Here is a 20857-nt window from a genome sequence, read left to right on the forward strand (position 1 = left end):
TCTCTGATATAATCTCAAATTCAAGGATCACGAATATATCCTTTAATGTCGATTAGATCACTTTGTACATGCATTTTAATATTATGTTTTCTTCTCTTCCCCCTCATACATTGCAGAAGAATCCAGGGAACCGCGGTGGAAGCGTCCCTGCCAATACGCCTGCGCAATAGAGCACGCCAACTAGAGTACGAACCTAATTTAAAATAATGATAATAATAATTAAAATGTCTGTCATATCCTTTTTGAGAGCATGATATCCTCGTAGAACGTTTTCCATAATGACTGCCCGAAAGACAACATTTCTGAGCATTAAATATTATGCATACAGAGCTTAGACTGTAAATTCAGGTCGCGAAGTGTGTAGTCGGTTGTGTTCCAAGAAAACATACAAATAACGTTTCATATGTATTACTCAGCAGTTCAAATCTATTGGGACTGGATTAATTGAGATAGTATGTTAAATATGCCACTCTGTATCGAGCTTGCTTAATCCCGCCTCAGTTATCGGCTGTCCATTTAATTACAAAAGCACCGCTGCGGGTTACTTGTCTGTGAACGAATGGGCGCGGGGAACGTATATTACAGCGAAATCACATGCTATCGTGTCTTTTGTGTCTGCATCAGACCACGAGACAGGGCAGGAAACACCTAAGGTTCCATAAGGATAAATAGATGCCTACAACTTATTCGTGTAACGGACAGGTAGCCAATACATTATATATTAAATTTTCAGTAGCGTGTATGGTTGGGTGCTCAAGACAATTTTCAAAGAGAAAGGTTAATAAATAGTCCTAATAAATAGCCCTGTAAAGATGTTGCCACATCACAGCTATTTCTTTGATATGGCAGCTGAGGCATCCTTTAGAAATCGCACAGTGAGTTTTGGGTTAGTCTGTTATACCTCGTGGAAATGTATGATGTTTGGCATTATATACAAATTTTAACCAGCAGTCATGATTTCTGATTGAAGAGCGTACTATATATAGCGTATCCGAAATGAACATATAATCATTTAATGCTTTAGTAGTGCATTATCTAGTAAGAGAATGTTTCGTCAAAACTTGCATTATACAACAGCACTGCAACAGAACAATGGTGATAGTGATAGTGATAGTAAGAGAAAGGAACTAGAGAACAGCGGTGACATCCGATTTGCACCTCGGATGGCAATTAGGCTATATTGTTACTTGCTCATACTCAAAGCTCCAAATATATTTGTGTTGCCTTGACTGGTTAAAGATGTATCAGCCAAAACAGTCTACCTTTCATTTTGACATGTTGTCAACTTTAAAAAAAAAAAGAAGAAGAAAAAAGGCTGCATTAATACCAGTACACAAGCTCTGAGATCAGTCAGCATAAGAAATAATTCGAGTGAGACTTTATTCACATCTTTAATGAATACACTGACAATAAAGGCAAGAAATATACATGGTTCGACTGTTTTCCTTAACTGAGATATGGGAAAGTGTTGGGAGAGTTTTGTTCTGTTAGAAGCAAAAGTGACATCTACCCAGACACGAATGGAGTGCAAAGTTGTCCTGCCTCCAAAGTCCATACACTTTTCTTTTCTTTTTTTTATATATTTCAACAGGCTCACTACCGCCAGCATAACTACACTGTTCAAAAGATAACTAAAATTATTATATTAACTGACCAGTGGATTTGATCGTTGAACTTTAGAATATCCATCCATAAGTTTAACAGTCATATTAAAGGGACAATAAAGCAGATCGATTCGAGCTCTCTCCGAGACTTCAATGCTGTTTGAACAGCCACCAAAACTGCTTATTTCTCCTGACCATTATATAGGACAAAAGCAACGACGGGCTTGTTTCCAAATTCAACGTTTTCACGTTTTCAAACGGAGTGACTTGGTTAAGTTATTTCATGACTGCAACACTTTGATGAAGTTCGTAGTGACATGAAAACTAACTGCATAACACTTATATAAATTTTTCGTCATAAATCGGTAAAATAAAAACTACTGTATATTCTACCATTGTGATGGTTGGGACTGACATGTATGAGCAGATTGGTTTATTGTGCCTGCTCCATTGTATAGTCATATGTGATTGGTTGATACAAAGACGTATGTCTTCCAGAGACAAAAAGCTCCTCCTTTAGCGGAAGTAGGGCAAGTGTCAAGGCAAGTAAACTATTTTACCTTACCTGTGTGACAGAGTTGGTTCCCTGGAGGTAGCCTGAAGAAAGAGATCACACTTACCATGTCTGTGCCTTTGTCCTTTGATGGAAAGGTAGTGCTTGTTACAGGAGCGGGTGGGGGTGAGTAGAGTAAACGCCAGCCGAGAAATGTTTCCACTTATTGAACTGGCTAGCTGTTTGCTAAAGTATACTGTGTTTGCTAACCTGGCTGGGTTAGCTGCTTGTACTTCATCGCGGCTTGTATTTCATCGCATATCTAGAGAAAATGTTAACTAAACATAATGCTCACTCTGTGCTGTTTAACTAAATGTGTCTCCACTTATTTTTGCTAGATTACTGTGAGAAGTTGCGAGTTTCAATGTCAAAGGTTGCAGCACGAGCTGCAGTCTCTTTGTAGATCAAAGTTCGATCTGTGATGCGTCCTTAGAGTAAGAATACGAGATAAACCATACACAGTTAATACTCAAGGTTGGCTGTGCGGTTTGACATATCGCCAAACGGCTGATGTTGTAAAGTATTAGCTGGTAGATAAAGGTGAAATGATCATGCAGTCTTTTTGTTAGCACATGTGTCAAGGCTATAGCGAAACAGTCATGTTCGAGCTCTTATGAGTTGTAGTTCACTAAGATTACGAGAGGCAGTGGGTCAGTGATTACGTAAGACCTGCAGTACAGCTAATATCAGTGTGACAACAGTGGATTGGTGTTGTGTTGGTAAAGCCTGAGTAACTTGTCTGGTAGTGTTGTTGTAGGCCTTGACCTTTGGTCTTTTTTCCCTCTGCAGGACTTGGGAGAGAGTATGCTTTGGCCTTTGCAGAAAGGGGTGCCTTAGTAGTTGGTAAGCAAAGACTGTCTAAGTGACAGGTTGTTTGTTGTTGTTTGTTTGTTTGTTTGTTTTATTTTTTTGAAATCTTCCCTCCTTCTAATCTCTGTATTTTACTACATTCGTAAAGGTTTCAGTCAGTAATATGCAGTTTTGAAGAATTTATTCTTGATCCAAGAACCTATTCACTAGAGGTGTAACAGTTCATGAGACACATAGTGTGAACTGAACTGAGCACTACAGAACCACTGTTTCTGGTTTCAGTCCAAAACATTACACCCATACTAATCACTGTTTTTTACGCAGTGAATGACCTTGGAGGAGACATCAAGGGAGGTGGGAAAAGCACATCAGCTGCTGATAAGGTTGTGGAGGAGATAAAGGCCAAAGGAGGCAAAGCTGTGGCAAACTATGGTGGGTGTTTGATTTGACTCATGGAGCAGTGATTTGTTTGGCTTAATGTGTATTTTTTTAGCTAATATAAAACCACTGATCCAGTGATATGTCATGGTATCTGTAACTGAAAACTAGAGTAAATGGAATAAGGGTCAGAGTGACCTAGAGCATTGCTTTGGGATCAAGCAAAATGTCTGGTAAAACTGAAACGGTGTGTCATTTCGTTGTCGGAGATCTGTTTACAGTTACTGAAGTGTTTTTTAGAAATGTGGTGGTCATGTTTTTTTTTTTCAACTTTTCTACTTGTGCAGACTCAGTGGAGAATGGTGAAAAACTGATCCAAACTGCCCTAGATGCTTTTGGAAGGATAGGTAATGTTTGGCTTTCACAAATATGAAAGTATCATTAATACTATGAAAGATAAAATATGAAGTCACAATATCAGTATTTTCAAAAGAATATTCATTTGGAGTCATAAACCAAATGGAGACTGCTGATGTTATTGTACAAATTGTGACATGACATTTAATTTTTTAAATATATATTTGTTTTCTCCTTTCCAGATGTTGTAATAAACAATGCTGGGTATGTATTTTCTGTTTTGTTTTGTATTTTAATAGCGTAATTCATTCTCATTTCTGCAAGAGACATACCCTAACATTTCTTTTTTGTTTTTTTCAACATTAAGGATACTTCGAGATCGATCCTTTGCTAGAACTAGTGACATGGACTGGGGTAAGTTCTGAGGAAAGTTAATGAAGAGAGACCCTTTGTGTCATATGAAGGTTGTAACTTTGGATCTCTTTCCATCAGACCTCATTCATAGAGTTCACCTGAGGGGCTCTTTCCAAGTCACTCGAGCTGCATGGAACCACATGAAGAACCAGAAATTTGGAAGGTAATGTTATGCTCAGTTACTGGGTACTAAACCTGATCCGCGTAATCATTGGCTGATGCTAATGTGCTGTGCTACTTTTTGTACTAGTTGTAATTGTAGACGATGTTGCAGAAATCCAAGACACATCAAAGGTCCATGTCATTAAATGAGACTAAGCAATTACATGTATTCTCGTTTTTTTGTTTGTTATTTGGAAGGATTATGCTTTGTTTTCGGATTCTGACTCTTTCAACTTTTCGATTACGTTTGTTTACTGAAAAAGACGTTCACGTGTGTGTTTGAGAGGACGCTCCGACAGTTTGGCATTTCTTCTTCCAGGATCATCATGACATCATCAGCTGCTGGGATTTATGGGAACTTTGGTCAGGCCAATTACAGCGCCGCAAAACTGGGATTACTGGGGCTGGCCAACACTCTGGCCATCGAGGGCCAGAAATACAACATCCACTGTAACACCATTGCACCAACAGCCGGCTCCCGCCTCACGGAGACAGTCATGCCTCCAGGTCAGGTCTCACCGCACAACTGTCAAACATATATTTCTTCCTCAGTGAGCGCGTGCATAAAAATCTGTTTGGCTCAGCAATAGAAAGCAGACAATAGGACAAACAGAACTGAAGGAGTTTTTCGAGCACCCTCTGGTATATTTTGTTTGCTTTATGTGAGACTTAAAACTTGAAAACTAGAATTTTCTAGAGAAGACTAGAAAACCACCCTGAGATGTGTTTTCCTCACAGTGATGTGATGAATGAAAGGTGAGTTTATTTAACTGCTCAGTGCTGTAGTTGTGTTTTTGCATATAGATACACAGCTGAGCGCAGAGAACAGAAACAGAAAACGATGGATTATAATTGATAGGTTTTGCGGAAATACACGTACACGTTTTTTCCTCTCATGCTCCTGGGTATGGTCGACTTGTGCTGCACTATTTTTGTTTTTTTTTCCCCCTCTACCAAACTTCGATTTTCATCCTTTTTCTTTGTCCGAACCTCTTCAGCAGCTGTCACTGCACGTCCTCTCAAACAAAGCAGAGCTGCACTGGATGTAATAGAATGTGTCAAATAACCTTTTTACAGCTTGTATGTGAAAGAGCAGATTTAATAGAGGACAAAAAAAAGAACGTGAAGTTATACCAAGTGATGTGTGTTCTTTTGAGCTGTCTGTCCCACGCATGTTGTCAGTGTTTGTAAATGGATTATTTTTTCAGATCTCGTGGCGTCGTTGAAAGCGGAGTACGTTGCTCCGCTCGTGCTCTGGCTTTGTCACGAGCAGTGTCGGGAAAACGGGAGCCTGTTCGAGGTGCGCAACATTTCAACAGCAAGTCCGACTCAATCATTTTAAAGTGCTTTGCCAATATACTCACACCCCGTTCTTTTAATTACTCCTCTCAGGTCGGTGCCGGCTGGATCGGTAAACGTAAGTGTCCTCAGTTTGCCTTTCCGGGCAGCTGCGTCGTTCATGTTTTTCCCCGTGTTTGTTTGGCCGAACAGAAATAGCAGACATACACAGAGAAAAAGGCACAGTTTTTGTCTGATGGCGTGCCTCCATTGTGAGACAGAGTTCAAACAGAGGAGTTGGAAAGCAAGGGTCCGGCATGTATGGCAGACACTATTGACTCAGCTCATTGTGTGTGTGCACAGTGCGCTGGGAGAGGACCCAAGGCGGCATCCTGCGACACAAAAACCAGAAAATGACCCCTGAGGCTGTGAGAGACAACTGGGATCAGATCTGTGACTTCAGCAACGCCAGCAAGCCAGCTAACATCCAAGGTAACCACAAAGTCAAATTTCTGAAAAAAAAAAGGAAAAAAATGTTGAAATGTACTTTTTTTTCAAAAAAAATGTTGAAATGTACTTTTTTTTCAAAAGGTTGTATTTTTTAGATACAGCATTTTACTGAAATGAAGCATTATGAAAGCTTTTCTGGAATCCTCTAATCTTTTTTTTTTTTTCCCCCCACAAAATCCTGTTGGGTTTGGTAATGCCAGCGCTAGTTGGTATTCCACCTGTGAGAAAAGCCTTATGCCCTGCCGAAGAGAAAAACAATAAAGCCACATAAAAGCATTGGCAGCATTATTACATGAAGAATACCAAACTCATCAGTTTGGTTGACTTTGAACACAATACTCAGGGGGTGGTGGGGGGAGGGGGGGGGAATGAGGGAATCTGCAGTAAGTGGGAGAACAGGGTGCTTGAGGTCACACGAAGATGAAATACTGGCAACACGTAATCATCATCACTCTCTCTGTATCCGCTCTCTGCCCGCCCTCAGGATGTGATGTGAGGGGGTGGGAATCCTTGGAGGAGAAGCTCATTAAAATATCTTTGAAGTGCTCATCATTTGTGTGTCTTATTGTATGAGCATGTTTGCTCCCTTTGTTTCGTGAAAAGCACTGAGGTGTTAATTAATATCCTTTGCCCCCTCCCCCCCCAATCTAGAATCATTGCAGTCTTTGGTGGAGGTGCTGTCAAAAGTGGATGCTGGAGATGGAGCAGCACCTAATCCAACCAGTGCTATGGCCTCAACAACATCAGGGATCAACCCTGTGAGTATGGAATTAATAAGAGCTGTATCTAGTTCATTTCAACACCAGAAAATCAGTAACTGTGATTTGATATTGTTCGGTGTATGGTATGAAAGCTCAATATGAAGTCATAGTTAGATAAGAGTGCTCAACTTGTATATGAAGCGTAGCTGGAATCCTTTTTTTTCCCCAAATCCCAAAATCAAAATTTGATACAATAGAAAAGTCTGCCTCAGTCTTTGCAGAGCAGAACAAAAAAAAAAAAAACGTAATGTCAGAGTAGAAGTTATAGTCATAGTGATGGGCGTCTCCCGCATTTTGTTCTGGCAGGGAGAGGCCGTTGGACAGCAGCTGCCAGGAATGACGTTCACCTACTCACACATGCAGTGCATCCTCTATGCTCTGGGAGTGGGCATGTCCACCAAAGAACCCGACCACCTCAAGTTTCTATACGAAGGCCACGAGGACTTCAGCTGTCTCCCCACGTTTGGTGTCATTCCAGCACAAGCCTCCATGATGGAGGGCGGACTCAGCACCGTTCCCGGCCTCAACCTTGACCTTACCAGGGTGAGGGACGTCCAGCAAAGCGAGATAATGTGCACGTGTTGATTTAAGACCCGTTTATTGGTTATACCACGTCTGCCATCAATCTGTTTGGAATCCCCCCTCTATCTGTGGAGCGTCTAGTACATGTAGATTTATGGCAATTATTCTATTTTTATTACAGCTATCTCGCCCAGCCTGTATCTGTAAGGACAGTATGACATAATGGAAGTGATGCTTTTTTTTTTTTTTTTTTTTGATTGCTTTATGTGACAAAACTTTTCCTACTTGTTCTTGTACCATGTTCTTCCAGCTTCTACATGGAGAACAGTATTTAGAGCTGTTTAAACCACTACCCACTTCAGGTATTCCATTATCTGTGAATTTCTCCTTAACTACCACAATAATAATTTGACGTTATAGTTCATTTTAACATGACCACTAACAAAAAAAACCATATTTACAGGGACGCTAACGTCACGAGCGACAATTGCGGATGTCCTAGATAAAGGATCGGGTGCTGTCATTCTCTTGGATGGTGAGAATTCATTTTTTCTTCACCTGTAATTGGAATGGATTTTGAACATAAGCAGGTTTTTCTTGGCATTTTTATTCCGTAGCAGAGGAATTTTGCACCCTGACATGGTCTAACTAAAACCGTGCACGGTTCTTGGAGTGGTACTTGGCTCTAGTTTTGTGTACTGAAATGTGTTGCTTTAAGCCTGTTTTCAGTGTTTCAGTTTCAAGTCATTTTGGACGAAAACATCTGCCAAATGACTAAATGCAGAAAAGAAAAAAAAACTAGGAAGCGTATTCTCTGTATTGCTTTTTCTTAAAAAAAAAAAAAAACTTGGTGTATCATATATAGAATAGTTAAGTCGCTTGTGAACTCTGCCTTTGGTTCTTTTGAAGACAGAATTCCATTACTGTGGATAATTGGTTTGGGTTTTGAGGTTTTAATTTGTGTTTTATTAGAGCAGTTTGTTTAATTGTACATTAAAACACTCTTGCGCTTACATAATTATATGATTTATATCAGATAGGTTAGGCACACATGGGGAAAAATGCTTCCACTTCCCGCTGAAGGTCATTGTCAGATGTGAAGGTCACATCTGCTCTTAAAAATTCCCCGTCGTTCATCTGTAATTACCGCGACGCAGCCGACATCCTTGAGAAGGCTCCGGCGGCCGAAGCGGCATCCCTCTCCAAAGTGTCAGACAATTATCGAACGTTCACTTGTCAGATCCCTCGTAAAAGTTTCTGTCCATTTTACAGCAGTTCATATAACACGTTTCAATAAAAGTCATCCTTTCAGCGACACCACAGGTTACTCTGCTTTGCTCTGGTTGCTTGGGTCTGATTCTCAGGTTCACGAAAAAGGGTCGTGCCTCATTTTATTAGAACAATGAATTAAACGACTACATATTTAAAAAGGTAATGAGACTGAAAAAATGAATGACATGCAAAATAACCTTTAATCAGCAACGTTAGTGTAGATACTTCACTGTTACTTCAGCCTGTTTCGCGTTTTGTTAATAGTCCACACCTACAGCGGGGAAGAGCTCCTTTGCTACAATCAGTTCTCGCTGTTCATTGTGGGGGCTGGAGGTTTTGGAGGGAAGAGGACATCTGATAAAGCAAAGGTAATACCGTTATATTTTCCTTACGAATAATTTGTTTATTTCGATTTAGTAATTACTTCAACAGGGCCAGATTTCCCTTGTCACTCTGCAGGTTTTCAAAGATGTTTTCTTAGAAGCATTACGTCATTTCTCTAAACCATTCTAGTCACTTGCTGTCTTGTTACACTATAATTATCATACATATTTAACTTATGATTTATATTTTTGGGGGGGAGGGGGGTGGGTAGAGTTAGCTCAAGTTTAGCTCAAGTTTTTTTTCTTGCTTTTTAGAAACATGAATATCTTTCTTTTTACTTTCGTAGAGTACAGCCGATCCTCCAAAGAGGCCTCCTGATGCAGTGATGGTGGACACAACCACCAGTGATCAGGCAAGTGTTCTGTTACATTAGTTTGCACAAAACCAGCAACTTGGCCAGTGATTGGTCAGCGTATTTGGTGTGCACCAATCATTTATTATGACATTGTTTTTGGGCATCACTAATACTTCTTTATTGATCCCCATGGGGAATTTCATCCTCTGCGTTTGAGCCATACGCACACTATACACACACACCAGGAGCAGTGAGCAGTGAGCACACAAACACACCAGGAGCAGTGAGCACACAAACACACCAGGAGCAATGAGCCCACATGCTAGGAGCATAGGGCAGCCGCAGTGCAGCACCTGGGGACCAACTCCAGTTCTTTTGCCAGTGCCTTGGTCAAGGGCACTGACAGGAGTATTAACCCTAACATACATGTCTTTGATGGTGGGAGGAAACTGGAGCACCCGGCAGAAACCCATGCAAACTCCACACAGAAGGTCCTGGGTTCGAATCCTGGCCGTCCCAGGTCCTTTCTGAGGCAACAGTGCTAACCATTGAGCCACCGTGCTGTCGTGTCAAAAGAGACTAATAAATCTAGCATAGTGTGAAAAATAAATCGGTAATCGATGAATTAGGAAGCGGTCACATAATTATCTGCGGCTAGAGTAGTTTATTCCACCTGTGCAGGGGCCAAACACTATAATTCATAATTTACACTTATAAATTAGATGTGTTTATGTTTTTTCAGGTTCTGTTAGATCTTTCACTTAAACCAATGTTTCTTATTCAATAAAAGCAAAAAAAAAACCCAATGCAGCATGGACCAAGTCTCTGACAGAGCTGAGTAACCATCTTTGTATTGTAATATTTATTGGCATGAACATCAAAGTAGTCAATTAAAAATATCTGTTGCTCTTGCACAACAAGCAGGATGTGTAATACGTAGCTAAGGAGATTAAAAATAAATCAGAACAGAAGGTACAACAAGAAACATAGCCACTATTCTATTAATGATTATGATAACAGCTCAGTAATAATACAAAAGTTCTGTGGCTTGCATATATGGGCAGTTATCCGCTAGACTTTTGGTAGATAAGTAGAGGATACTTGTGAGGGAAATTGTTTCTGTATTCCAAGGCTGTTTCTTAAGTGCCGGTCTTTCTGTCAGAACGGTTTGCTTTAGTTTGCCCCAGAAATGCTACTGGTTCTTTTGCATTATTTGTAACTATAGTTACACTGCAGTTACAGTCCTAACAAGTTTAAGATACCCAGAGGCAAACAGCCTCTGTAATAAAGAGAGCATAGTAAATAACACATTTTAAAAATATTTGATATTGGAATAAAAACTTTACAGCTCTAGATTAGACTTCAACAGAATAGTAATTGAATCCAAACTCTGTGTGGCATTTATGATGAATCTCATTAGTATTTGAATGTAAATATCATGCACATAATGAGTCTAATTAATGACATTACCGCATTATTAAACACAAATACAATATAGAGAATTACGTCCTGGCTTCTGTTTCATTGAGCTTTCTAGGTAAATGAAACCGTTTTTTTTTTTTTTTTTATTTTCTGACTTTTAGGCTGCTCTGTACAGACTGAGTGGAGATTGGAACCCTCTCCACATAGACCCCAACTTTGCAGCAATGGGAGGTGAGTGGTGCTACGTTTTACCATGAAGTAGAACCTCTAAACTGCACTAGTTTTAAAACTGTCCTTTGCTAATATAATTAACAATGGTTCTAGGATTCAAATCGCCCATTCTTCACGGACTGTGCTCATTTGGCTTCGCCGCCCGCCACGTTCTGAAGCAGTACGCGGACAACGACGTCTCCAGATTCAAGTCGATAAAAGTAGGACGTGCGAATACGTTCGTACGTTCAGAGCCGAGTAACCGTCTTTGTATTGTAAACAAAGATCAGGCTCTGAGCGTATGAAAAATTCTATTTTTATCATTTTTATTTAAACATTTCTATTTTCTATACTCATCTCCTCTCCTTTGTTTTGACTTTCGATAAACACTTCGATTGTTTGTTTTTTTTAATCTGTAGGTGCGCTTTGTGAAGCCAGTGCTACCAGGGCAGTCTCTGCTGACAGAGATGTGGAAAGAGGGCAGCAGGATTCACTTCCAGTGCAAAGTGAGGAGCCTGTGGTCTTTCTTCCATATAACTTTAATCTAATGATAATGACCCCAAAACAGGCCTTTCACTTCCACATCGTGACAAAGAGATTGCTAAGAATTTTACACACTATTAATCTGCTTTAGTGCTGCGTCTTTTTGAAGCTGCATCAATCAGTTTTCCTTTAATATTTTTATTGAAGTGATTCTTTTTTTTTATGCTATGGTTGTTAAGGTTAAGGAGACAGGAGCTGTTGTTCTGGCTGGAGCTTATATAGATTTACACGGAGCCCCAGTGGATTCCCCCAGCGCTTCTGTGGAGGTACTGAAGTCATGCCAATACACTGACAGTAGGATTCCTTAGCTGTACACGATACATGATGTGCCAAGAGTATGACTTGCTAATGACCATTTTACAATGAGCGAAATTTTGTCATTGAACCCGCTGCTGGAATCACACAGGCCGGGGGTCTCCAGAGCGAACTGGTGTTCGCTGAGATCGGGCGTCGGATCAAGGACATGGGAGCTGAACTCGTGAAGAAAGTCAATGCCATTTTTGGGTGGGAAATCATCAAAGAGGGCAAGATAGCTGCACAGTGGAGTAAGTAATATATATGTGTTTACATACATATATACTATAACTGTGAAGAGGCAAGTAGAGTCACAAATATAAGTACAATGCATTCACATAATAAAGAATTAGATGCTGATTGGCAGACTTTTCATAATGCTTTATCCTTCATGTGTAATCACAGCATTGTTCTTTTCCGATGATTACTTTCAGCCATCGATCTGAAGACGGGGTCCGGTGCCCTCCACAAGGGTCCGTACAGCGGCAAAGCCGACGTGACATTTACAGTATCTGATGAGGATTTCATGGAGGTTGTACTGGGGAAACTCAATCCTCAGAAGGTAAGTCCAACCCCCCCCCTGTTTTATTGTTTTGTTCCATTCCGAAAAGGTCAGAGAGACTCTGAGAAACAAATCTGACTCATGCAAATGCGCGGGTGTCGCGACTCATCTGAGACGCTAATCCTTTTCTTCTAAGATCAACGAGGTCTCTCTGCTTCTCGCTTCCGCAGGCGTTCTTCGCTGGAAAGCTGAAAATCAGAGGGAATATCATGTTGAGCCAGAAGCTGGAGACAATTCTGAAGGACTACGCCAAGCTGTAGAGCCCTCTTCCCGCTTAAAGAGGAAAACAAATGAAGGGCGACCTGAGATTTCATTTTGTCGATGACGTGCCCGGGCGCGGTAATTAGGGCCAGATACTGTAGAATCATTGTTTGCAATGAGAAACTTGGACGGATTAAACAGTAATGAATGTTCTGTCAGGTGCAAGGAGGGAACAAGGAGAGAGGTTTTTGAGTTCCCGTAGGTCTTCTCTTCTAATCATGTGTCAGCGAGTGTTATCTGTATTGTAACGTTGCTTCACTGGCCCTGACTCTAGCTCTAGTGTTGTAACAGTTAACATATTCCGTTTGTGACTCTGGGTTCATGATATTTTGATTTTCTGCATTGCCACAACACCTTTTAACAAATTGTTTTCTAAAATGATTTCCTAACACTGTTTCCTCAGTGAAAGGTGTGTTATTTCAATATGACATTACCAAATTTTAAAACACTACTTGTGATTCGCTCACATTTCTCAACAATTCATAGAGCTATGTTTGAGATATGGAAGCCTGCGGAGGGGTTTTTGTTTGTTTGTTCGTTTGTTTTTTGCTGGAGTTGTTTTTTTCTCCCCATGTTAGCATGTCCGGGTCCCTCGTGTAGGTCCTTGCCATTGTCATGTTTTGATCATAGTAATATACATCATTGTGAGGGATACTTGGGCCTCTGAATATGTTTAATATACAGCAGTGTATATTAATAACTTCATTGTAGTAAATTTTGTTCATAAATATGGCAACTAATTTTTATCACGAAATATTGTTGTATTTGTCTGTTGAATGTTCCTTGCGTTGAAGTGGCCAGATGTCCTCTTGAAGTTCTAGTATATGCAGGCTTTTGCCCTAGGCCAACTCAAACACACTGAATAATGCACACGAAGGCCAAATCAAAAGGACTAAGTGTTGGAGTGCAGTAAGAGAGAAGATACAGAAAAGTATTGTTGGCAGTACAATGCTGTCTCCAAAAGGTTTGAGTTTCCCTAATTCGTACAAAACCCGTCCACTGCCTGTGCTGAGTCATACAATTCAAACAGTTCCTTAAAAATTTCGATGAAAACAAACATAGCAAACACAGCACATCTACATTCCCCACAACTACCTACAACTAGAGGACCTGTCTCTTGCTACAGTTGCAAAAATTTCTTTACTGCAAACTTGTACGTCAATAACATTGATGGTGATTGGCAAGATTGCCAGTCAGAGCCATTTTACAACAAAACAGCAGAGCAGGTACTTCTCACACTTCCAGTCTTTGTATAGCTGTCAGCTTAAAATCCAAAAAACTGCGTATGACTCATTGTGTGATACTGCAACTGTATCTTCACACAGATACAGACTTACCCCCCCCCAAAAAAAAGGAAATTATGTTCAGAAACATTTCATTCGAAAGATTCAATCAGTTTGATTTATTATATCATTACATTATATGTTTATTATACAGTCAAATTTACAATAATATATGGATTCATTATAAAATTAGATTTATTTGCGCATATTCACATTTGAGAGATTAAAGGGGACAAAAAAAAGCATTAGAAACTACGCGTAATAACTGCAAGCTGATTCTGTATTTTCACCTAGCTATGCAATTCATATACTTTGCCCCTACATATGGTATTGATACAGTATTTTACTGATCAAATACAAAATCAGGAGATAAATGTCGAAAAAAAAAAAGTTATAGAAAAATCTTATAGTGATGAATGTTTTAAATAAAAAAGAAACAGGAAGCGTTCAGCACTTTTTTTGAATCATTTTTAAAATGTACCTATTCCATGACTGGCATCTGCGCTCAGTTTGTGCTTGTGATAAATGTTATGACGTGCTAAAACAAAAATCGACGAAAAAAAAAAAAACAGAACCCCGAAAGCAAAAAGCCTCTCTAAAACCATAACAGCATGCCAAACTTCAACTGTGAATTTTAATATGACTGACATCCTATTCATAAATATTTTTTTTTTTTCCATTTAAACAAAAATGGTCTTCATAAAGTATACATTAAGGATAATCAAACAGTAAATCAATCTCAAATGTTTTAATGTTACTATTATTTACAACAGGAAATAAAATCTTTTTTTTTTTTTGTCAAGATGCTTTTCTCCAGTTTCTCCAGTTTTGTTTTTACAGCCATATCATTTGTAATTCTTGTGCTAAGGCTAACTGCATTCATTCTTAATGAACTACAAGGCTGTCTTGACAACGGCGTGTCATCTTGGTAACTTGGGCTAATCACGAACCCATCAGCTTCGATGCAAGCCACAAAATGATTTGCTGAAGGCAATATTAGACTGCTTTGGCAGTATGACTTATACAGATTGCTGCTCTTGTGTTAGGTCCTTGACAAAACTTCTAGTCTAGCTATCTGAGGTTCAAGTAGATTAGTTGGAAGCCATTTTATTTATAAAATGTGCAGAGAAATGGTTTATGTGTGCCTGATCTCTATACAAAAAAAAAGTGCTTTGTATGACAATATCATATTGTTTCGTGATTAAAATTTTTCAAGTTTACTTCATCTTAGTGTACTGGAAAAAAGAAAAGTCTGAACTAATATGAGATTACATGTTTTGAGATACACCTTCCTATGTATTACAATGTAGAGATCAGAACCCTACTTTCACCAGGCTTTTCATTGGTAAATACTGTTCAGCTTTGTACTAATATATACAATAACTTAACATACTATTATTATTATTATTATTAAGAATACGACAAGGAGAAAAAAAATCCTATATCACATAGCTTTCAGTGGGTAGGACCTTTCTATGTTTTAAGCCACATATGCAACATAAAGGAGTTCATAAACATCAGTGTAAGCACTAATTTATCACTGGGTTATATCCAATGACATGAGAGCCAGGCCTAGCCTTTTCTAGGTAAAAATCTAAGGACACTTATCACTATTCAAATCTAGACCACAATTACAACAACACTGTAACATAATTTTGGTTATTTTAAGGCCTGCTTTCCCGTCATGATTCGTAACTAGGTCTTAGCATGTGCAGCGTGTAAGAAAATCCTTTGATCTTACAGTGTGCTTCAGAAGCATGATGCTTTTTTGTTTTTAAGTCCTGATTGGCTGGGAAAATTTAAAGTGGGGAGGGCTGTACTGTGACATCACAATCATCAATTATTCCGTGCCTGTGTCGTTCACTCACAAGGGAGAGAGTCCCAAATGAATGATGATTGCCCGGTTCATCCGACCTCTAATGCAAAGCTTGCGCTGCTGCTTGTACATCTACTGTGAATCTCTTCATTCGGGATTGCGACGCGTGCCATATTGCTTGTCTTACCATGTGCAAAAAAAATGTAGGATCGCTACAAGTGAATGCGCTACATGATGAACTTCACGTCGATCTTTGCATTGCTGTTGTACGCGCCCAGGCAGCCGGGCAGCACTCTCATCTTCATGGTGCCATCCGCGCCGCAAGAGAAGATGTGATTGGCCGGGCCAGTCTCGATCTGCATGACGCCTGTGCCCAAGTTGCGGAATATGGACTGTCGAGCATGCTCATTAGGGAAGTGGTGTAGCGGACTCTGAGTGGATAAGCTCCATACCTAAATGACACACAGTGGACATGAAAGGACACACAGTGGACACGCTCGTTAGGGAAATTGTGTAGCCCACTCTGAGTGAATAAGCTCCACACCTAAATGACATCCTAGTGGACATGAAATTCATTTGTGTCAGTCACAAAGACAACCTGTGCCAGTAGTAATGCTGATCTCAAATGTAATTACCGTCCGTGGCGACTTAGTTGAAGTGACCACTATAAATTTCTTTTCAGTTTCGTAAAGCTGAAACGCAACATTTGAAAGTGTACCATAATGCCACATGAATGCGCACAGGAAGCCGCAAATTAGTCAAAATCGTCAGAAACCTAACATCACCTAACTTCATAACGAGGGTCTGCAGTTCAATACAGTTCAACCTGGTGCGAGCCACTCCCAGAGTTCCTTCACGACCGAGCCAACAACGCGAGTGACGCTTACTTTGATGTTGCCCTCGGCCGAGCCGCTGATGAAGCAGCCTTCGGTGGAGTCCACGGCCAGGGCCTTGACTGGCGAATCATGGGCTTGGAAGCTCTGGCGCTGGAGCCGCTGGCTGAGGTCCAGTACGCCGATCCAGCCCTTCCTGCCCCCGCTGATCAGCAGCTGCTGCTTGGGCGCCAGCGCCAGCACGGTTGCACCGGAGTCGTGGCAGCAGAAGGCTGTAATCACAAGTGAGGAGAATGATACATGGGCCTTTGTACTGTCTGTTTGATTTATTATTAACACTCACGCACTACTCCAGGGGAAACGGTTTTGGAAGTGAGGCAGTGGAAAAGCTGTAATGTTGACTCACCATGAACTAAGCTGTTCGCAGGAGTGACCAGAGTGTCCCACAAACACACGTTTCTTTGGGGGGAACAAAGATTTAAAAACAAAAAAAAATAAAACAAAACAAAAAAAAAAACCTTAAGGTTACATCAGCAACAATTAAAAAAAAAAAAAGTTCACATCTGGTCAACCGTGTTTAGGTAAATTGCGTCTCAGTTTCTAATCAGCGGCACTGGCTGTTAAATGATGCAATTCAAATGCTGCACGCTGTAATGAAAGCACTAGCGTCGTCAACGCTGCTGGATGAAGTAAACGACTTTCAGCGCGTTGCCTAATTAAAAACAAAACTCATTTAATACTGTTGAATTGGTTGCGGATGTCAAGTTTAATTCCTTATTGTAGGTATCCTACCTGTTGTCACTGGAAAGCCCTGCAGTGGCGATAAGGGAAGACGAGCCCACAAACACAAAGTCATTAGCTGTTTTATTATGGCACTGCAACGTCTGGAACAGAGTAAGAAAACAACAGTCAATACTGTGTCACAGATTGCCTTTTTTAAATATTTATAATTTGATAAAGTAAAAACACTGGTGATTTGCAAGACATCACAATGCATCAGTAATAAAGAAGAAAATAAACAAGACATCATATATATACATATACATATATAAAAAATTTTCCCTGAATAATAATTTTGGCCAACAGGCTTTATAAAAAAACCACTTCTACCCATTATTTCATGAATAGCTCTTCTCCTGAGTTCAGTATTTCAGAGGTTTAAGGGTGAACAGTGGGGATGGTTCTGGTCTGAAACAGGGGTGCCATGCTTACCAGGTATGGTTTAGGTGTGTTTCCTGTTGTACAGGTCTGCCAAAGACTAAGGGCTCCATCAGCATCTACAATACCAAACTGTGGAAACAATATGACACTAAATTAGTCTGTGATGTTGGACATTAACACTAACAGCTTCTAAAAAAAAACTGAAACCAAATCAGCATGAAGCATTTAAAACCTTTAAAAAAAAAAAAGAAAAAAAAAAGAAAAAACCCTTTATTTAGGCTTTCAGGTTCATGCAGGTTTATTCGGTTTTCCATCTCGGTTTTTACAAATACACACAAACACTGTTCTGACTAGCATTTGATCTATTCTGCACAAACGGTTTTGTCTGAGAAACGATGCCTTTTCGGGGGCCCTCTCACACATTCACCTTGTTACCCTGGTAGTTGAATCTTATCCGGGTGACTCTGGAGTTGCCTGGGCTCCTAAAACAGATGATCTGCTGCGAGTGACCCCACTCAAACATCCTCACACTACCATCCTGAGCCCCTGTTAGGTCTACAGTTTAAAAAAAACAACAAAACAAAACAAAAAAAAAAAAACAAGGGAGAAACACAGGACACATCAACGCCTCTGCAACAGCACTACTGCACACCGTCTGCTCAGTGAGCAGAGTCATTTCAGCCAAAACATCCCAAATCCGCAATATTCTGACAGAGAGGATAATGAGACCATTTAAGAGGATTTGTGCCTCACACTGGAGGGAGAAAAAAAAAAAAGATTAGCTCTACATGGCACACGAAAGGAATCTCACGCTGAGTCTTCATTCAAACCTATTAAAAATCCAGAACGGATAGTGTCGCTTACAGTAGGGTAGAGTCGGGTGGGAGGCCATTCTTCTGACGTTGTTAATGTTCCTTTTGATAAGCTGTACAAGAGATTACAACACTGTTAGTCCATCTGCGCTTGAAGGACAAGGCCTATGAAGCTGGCTCAATCAAATGTCAAAATTCAGAGCATAATTATGATATTAATGACTAAGCAACAAGTTCTGACATTCATTCGGTACGGTAAACAAATGTCATCATTTGCATGTGGAACACAAATATCAACACCGTAAACAGCTCATTTTAAGTGCCATTTGTATCAGCCAGTCAACAACGTGTCCCGAGGACTGAAGAAGTAAGTCAGAGCAGATGTTTTTAGAGCAGATATTTAAATAATTAACAAGAAACCAAAAAAAAAAAAAAAAACCCCATAACCAAGTACTTGTTTATCTAAACTGCATAATGCTGTTAGACGGACACAGTGAGACTGCAGTAAATGTGCACGGATGAAAAGAACACCACTGAAAAGCGCTCACCACAGCGGCGCCCCTGCCCGTCTGAAGGCTGCCCAGCCAGGGCATGTTGATGGGGGTGCCAGGGCTGCTGTGGGTGTAGGGTGTAGTGCCATGTAACATGCTGAAATCGTCGCGGGCATGGACGACCAGGAAATCGTCACCCCTGAAACACAAAACCGTTCCACACAAGATTAGCTACAAAGTCAGTTAATCGTGCCATTTAGGCCAACGGCACATTTAATATTACAGGGTAGTATTACATTATCAAGTGAAATTAATGTCTGAAGGCTTCAGGTTTCAAAGAATAACAAAGAACTTAAGCCAAACGTTATGATGGCAGTAACGTTAATTAAACACGGAAGGTATCACAAGAATTAGCATCTCTTTTCTCTTCCATTGTCAAGATTCATCTAATTATGTTCCGTGATGAATGCCGTCTTAAAATATCTCACTGTTATTCCACATTTTTGTCCTCCGAACCAAAAAAAAAAAAAAGTTCTAGAGCACCAAATGTTAAAAATGCATCCCACAAACTTACCCTTTGGCCTCCGTCTCTGCTTCATCATCAATCCAGGTCAGGATCTGAGTGGCCAGGATGGAGGAAACATCAAGCTCTTGGATGTCGTGGGTCGAAGCGATTACTAAGCAGTTACGGTTGGCCTGCAACAAAAAGAATTCGCTACGTCTCACCCACTCAACCAAACAGAACGAAAAGAGCAGCCTTGGCCTTTCTTCCCCCTCTCTCTCTCTCTCTCTCTCTTTTTTTTTCTCCCTCGCTTTGTCCTCACCTTGTTTATGGCAAAGGCAGTGATGATGTCAGACTCCTTGTGGATGATTCGCGCCTTCCCTCCAGGGTAACCCAGATCTGCCTCTATCTGTAGGGAAGAGACTCATCATCAGGATCATAGCCAACAGCAGTGTTTACGCGTGCGCTACAGGAAAACATGAGAAACTAAAAGTATGTACAAGTTCTCCCTTCATCTTTCATAGCCACAGGGTCAGCATGACAAAAATGCAGAGCAGTTATGTAAATTAGTGTAACGGTTAGCATGAGGTATGACAACGCCTCAACACAAGCATGGCAGCAGTCATATATCAATTTATGATGTGCTTTTGTGGAAGAATATGACATTTATGAAGTCAATGGCTTTTTTTTTTTTTTTGCACAAGTAGCACTGCCCATTCATCAAAGAGTCAACTACAACTTGACCCTTTTTTTTTTTTTGTTTGAATAACACTGCATATGTAAGTGAGGGCTGAGCAATCTGTCCTTTTATACCATCGAGGTACAGAATCCAAGCTGCTACACTGCGTGTTCCATACAGATACCAGTATCTGCCAAAATAAAGGAAACGGTCCACCACACGAAGGATACAAAGTATATTTAAAGCCGGTGGTTCTAGACAGGAATGGTTCGATTAGCATACATAATGGTTCAATTAATGAACCATTGGCGGCAATTAACATAGTACTGTGCTTGGGCTCATATGGGAAAAATGCTGGGCTTGCACTGTCATCCCTCGTGCTGGCTAACATGGCAAAAGGAAGAGATCATAGTGACACTGAGAGAGGAGAGGGTGTTGCAGCGCATCTGAGATGAGCTTTAACGGTACAGACAGCCCAGCTGGCTAACGTTCTACGACAAACAGTTGCTAAGGTGTGAGATGGAAGCATGAGAGAACTAAAATCACCGACTACATTCAACTGTGTTTGAAAGGACAAGCTCCTCGAACGCGATACCCGTGTTTTGGTTTGATGCACGCGGCAAAAAAAAAAAAAATAGACAAGAATCTCTGAATCAATAGACCGCAAATACGAAATCCAGTCCCTGAG

At 40.4% G+C, this 20857-nt stretch overlaps 2 protein-coding genes across 4 annotated transcripts in view; one reads left to right on the forward strand and one right to left on the reverse strand.

Moving 5' to 3' along the window:
• The first annotated feature begins 2145 nt into the window (after positions 1-2145).
• hsd17b4 (hydroxysteroid (17-beta) dehydrogenase 4) lies at positions 2146-13346 on the forward strand. Of its 3 annotated transcripts, none has more exons than XM_030768375.1 (24): positions 2146-2283; positions 2947-3000; positions 3292-3399; positions 3693-3752; positions 3945-3966; positions 4070-4116; positions 4195-4279; positions 4598-4785; positions 5487-5578; positions 5671-5695; positions 5920-6048; positions 6718-6824; positions 7134-7370; positions 7660-7711; positions 7813-7884; positions 8886-8989; positions 9292-9357; positions 10884-10953; positions 11047-11153; positions 11352-11438; positions 11655-11741; positions 11882-12020; positions 12204-12331; positions 12502-13346. In XM_030768375.1, exons 1-24 carry the CDS (start codon positions 2226-2228, stop codon positions 12589-12591), a joined length of 2214 nt encoding a protein of 737 aa, XP_030624235.1. In that variant the 5' UTR covers positions 2146-2225; the 3' UTR covers positions 12592-13346. The 3 variants fall into 3 exon arrangements, with proteins under 3 accessions (XP_030624235.1, XP_030624245.1, XP_030624253.1); XM_030768385.1 differs by having other exon boundaries at positions 7140-7370; XM_030768393.1 differs by lacking the exon at positions 2947-3000 and having other exon boundaries at positions 7140-7370.
• Positions 13347-15306: 1960 nt separating this feature from the next.
• Positions 15307-20857, reverse strand: part of dmxl1 (Dmx like 1) — a 30241-nt gene continuing 24690 nt past the window's right edge. Inside the window, 10 exon segments of the mRNA XM_030769356.1 lie at positions 15307-16143; positions 16579-16796; positions 16931-16983; positions 17317-17408; positions 17737-17814; positions 18113-18240; positions 18550-18610; positions 19046-19187; positions 19563-19684; positions 19813-19899. Coding sequence (XP_030625216.1) covers positions 15919-16143; positions 16579-16796; positions 16931-16983; positions 17317-17408; positions 17737-17814; positions 18113-18240; positions 18550-18610; positions 19046-19187; positions 19563-19684; positions 19813-19899 — 1206 coding nt within the window. The 3' untranslated portion in view covers positions 15307-15918.

The sequence above is a fragment of the Chanos chanos genome, chromosome 1, assembly GCF_902362185.1.
Source record: "Chanos chanos chromosome 1, fChaCha1.1, whole genome shotgun sequence".
NCBI classification, from domain to species: domain Eukaryota; kingdom Metazoa; phylum Chordata; class Actinopteri; order Gonorynchiformes; family Chanidae; genus Chanos; species Chanos chanos.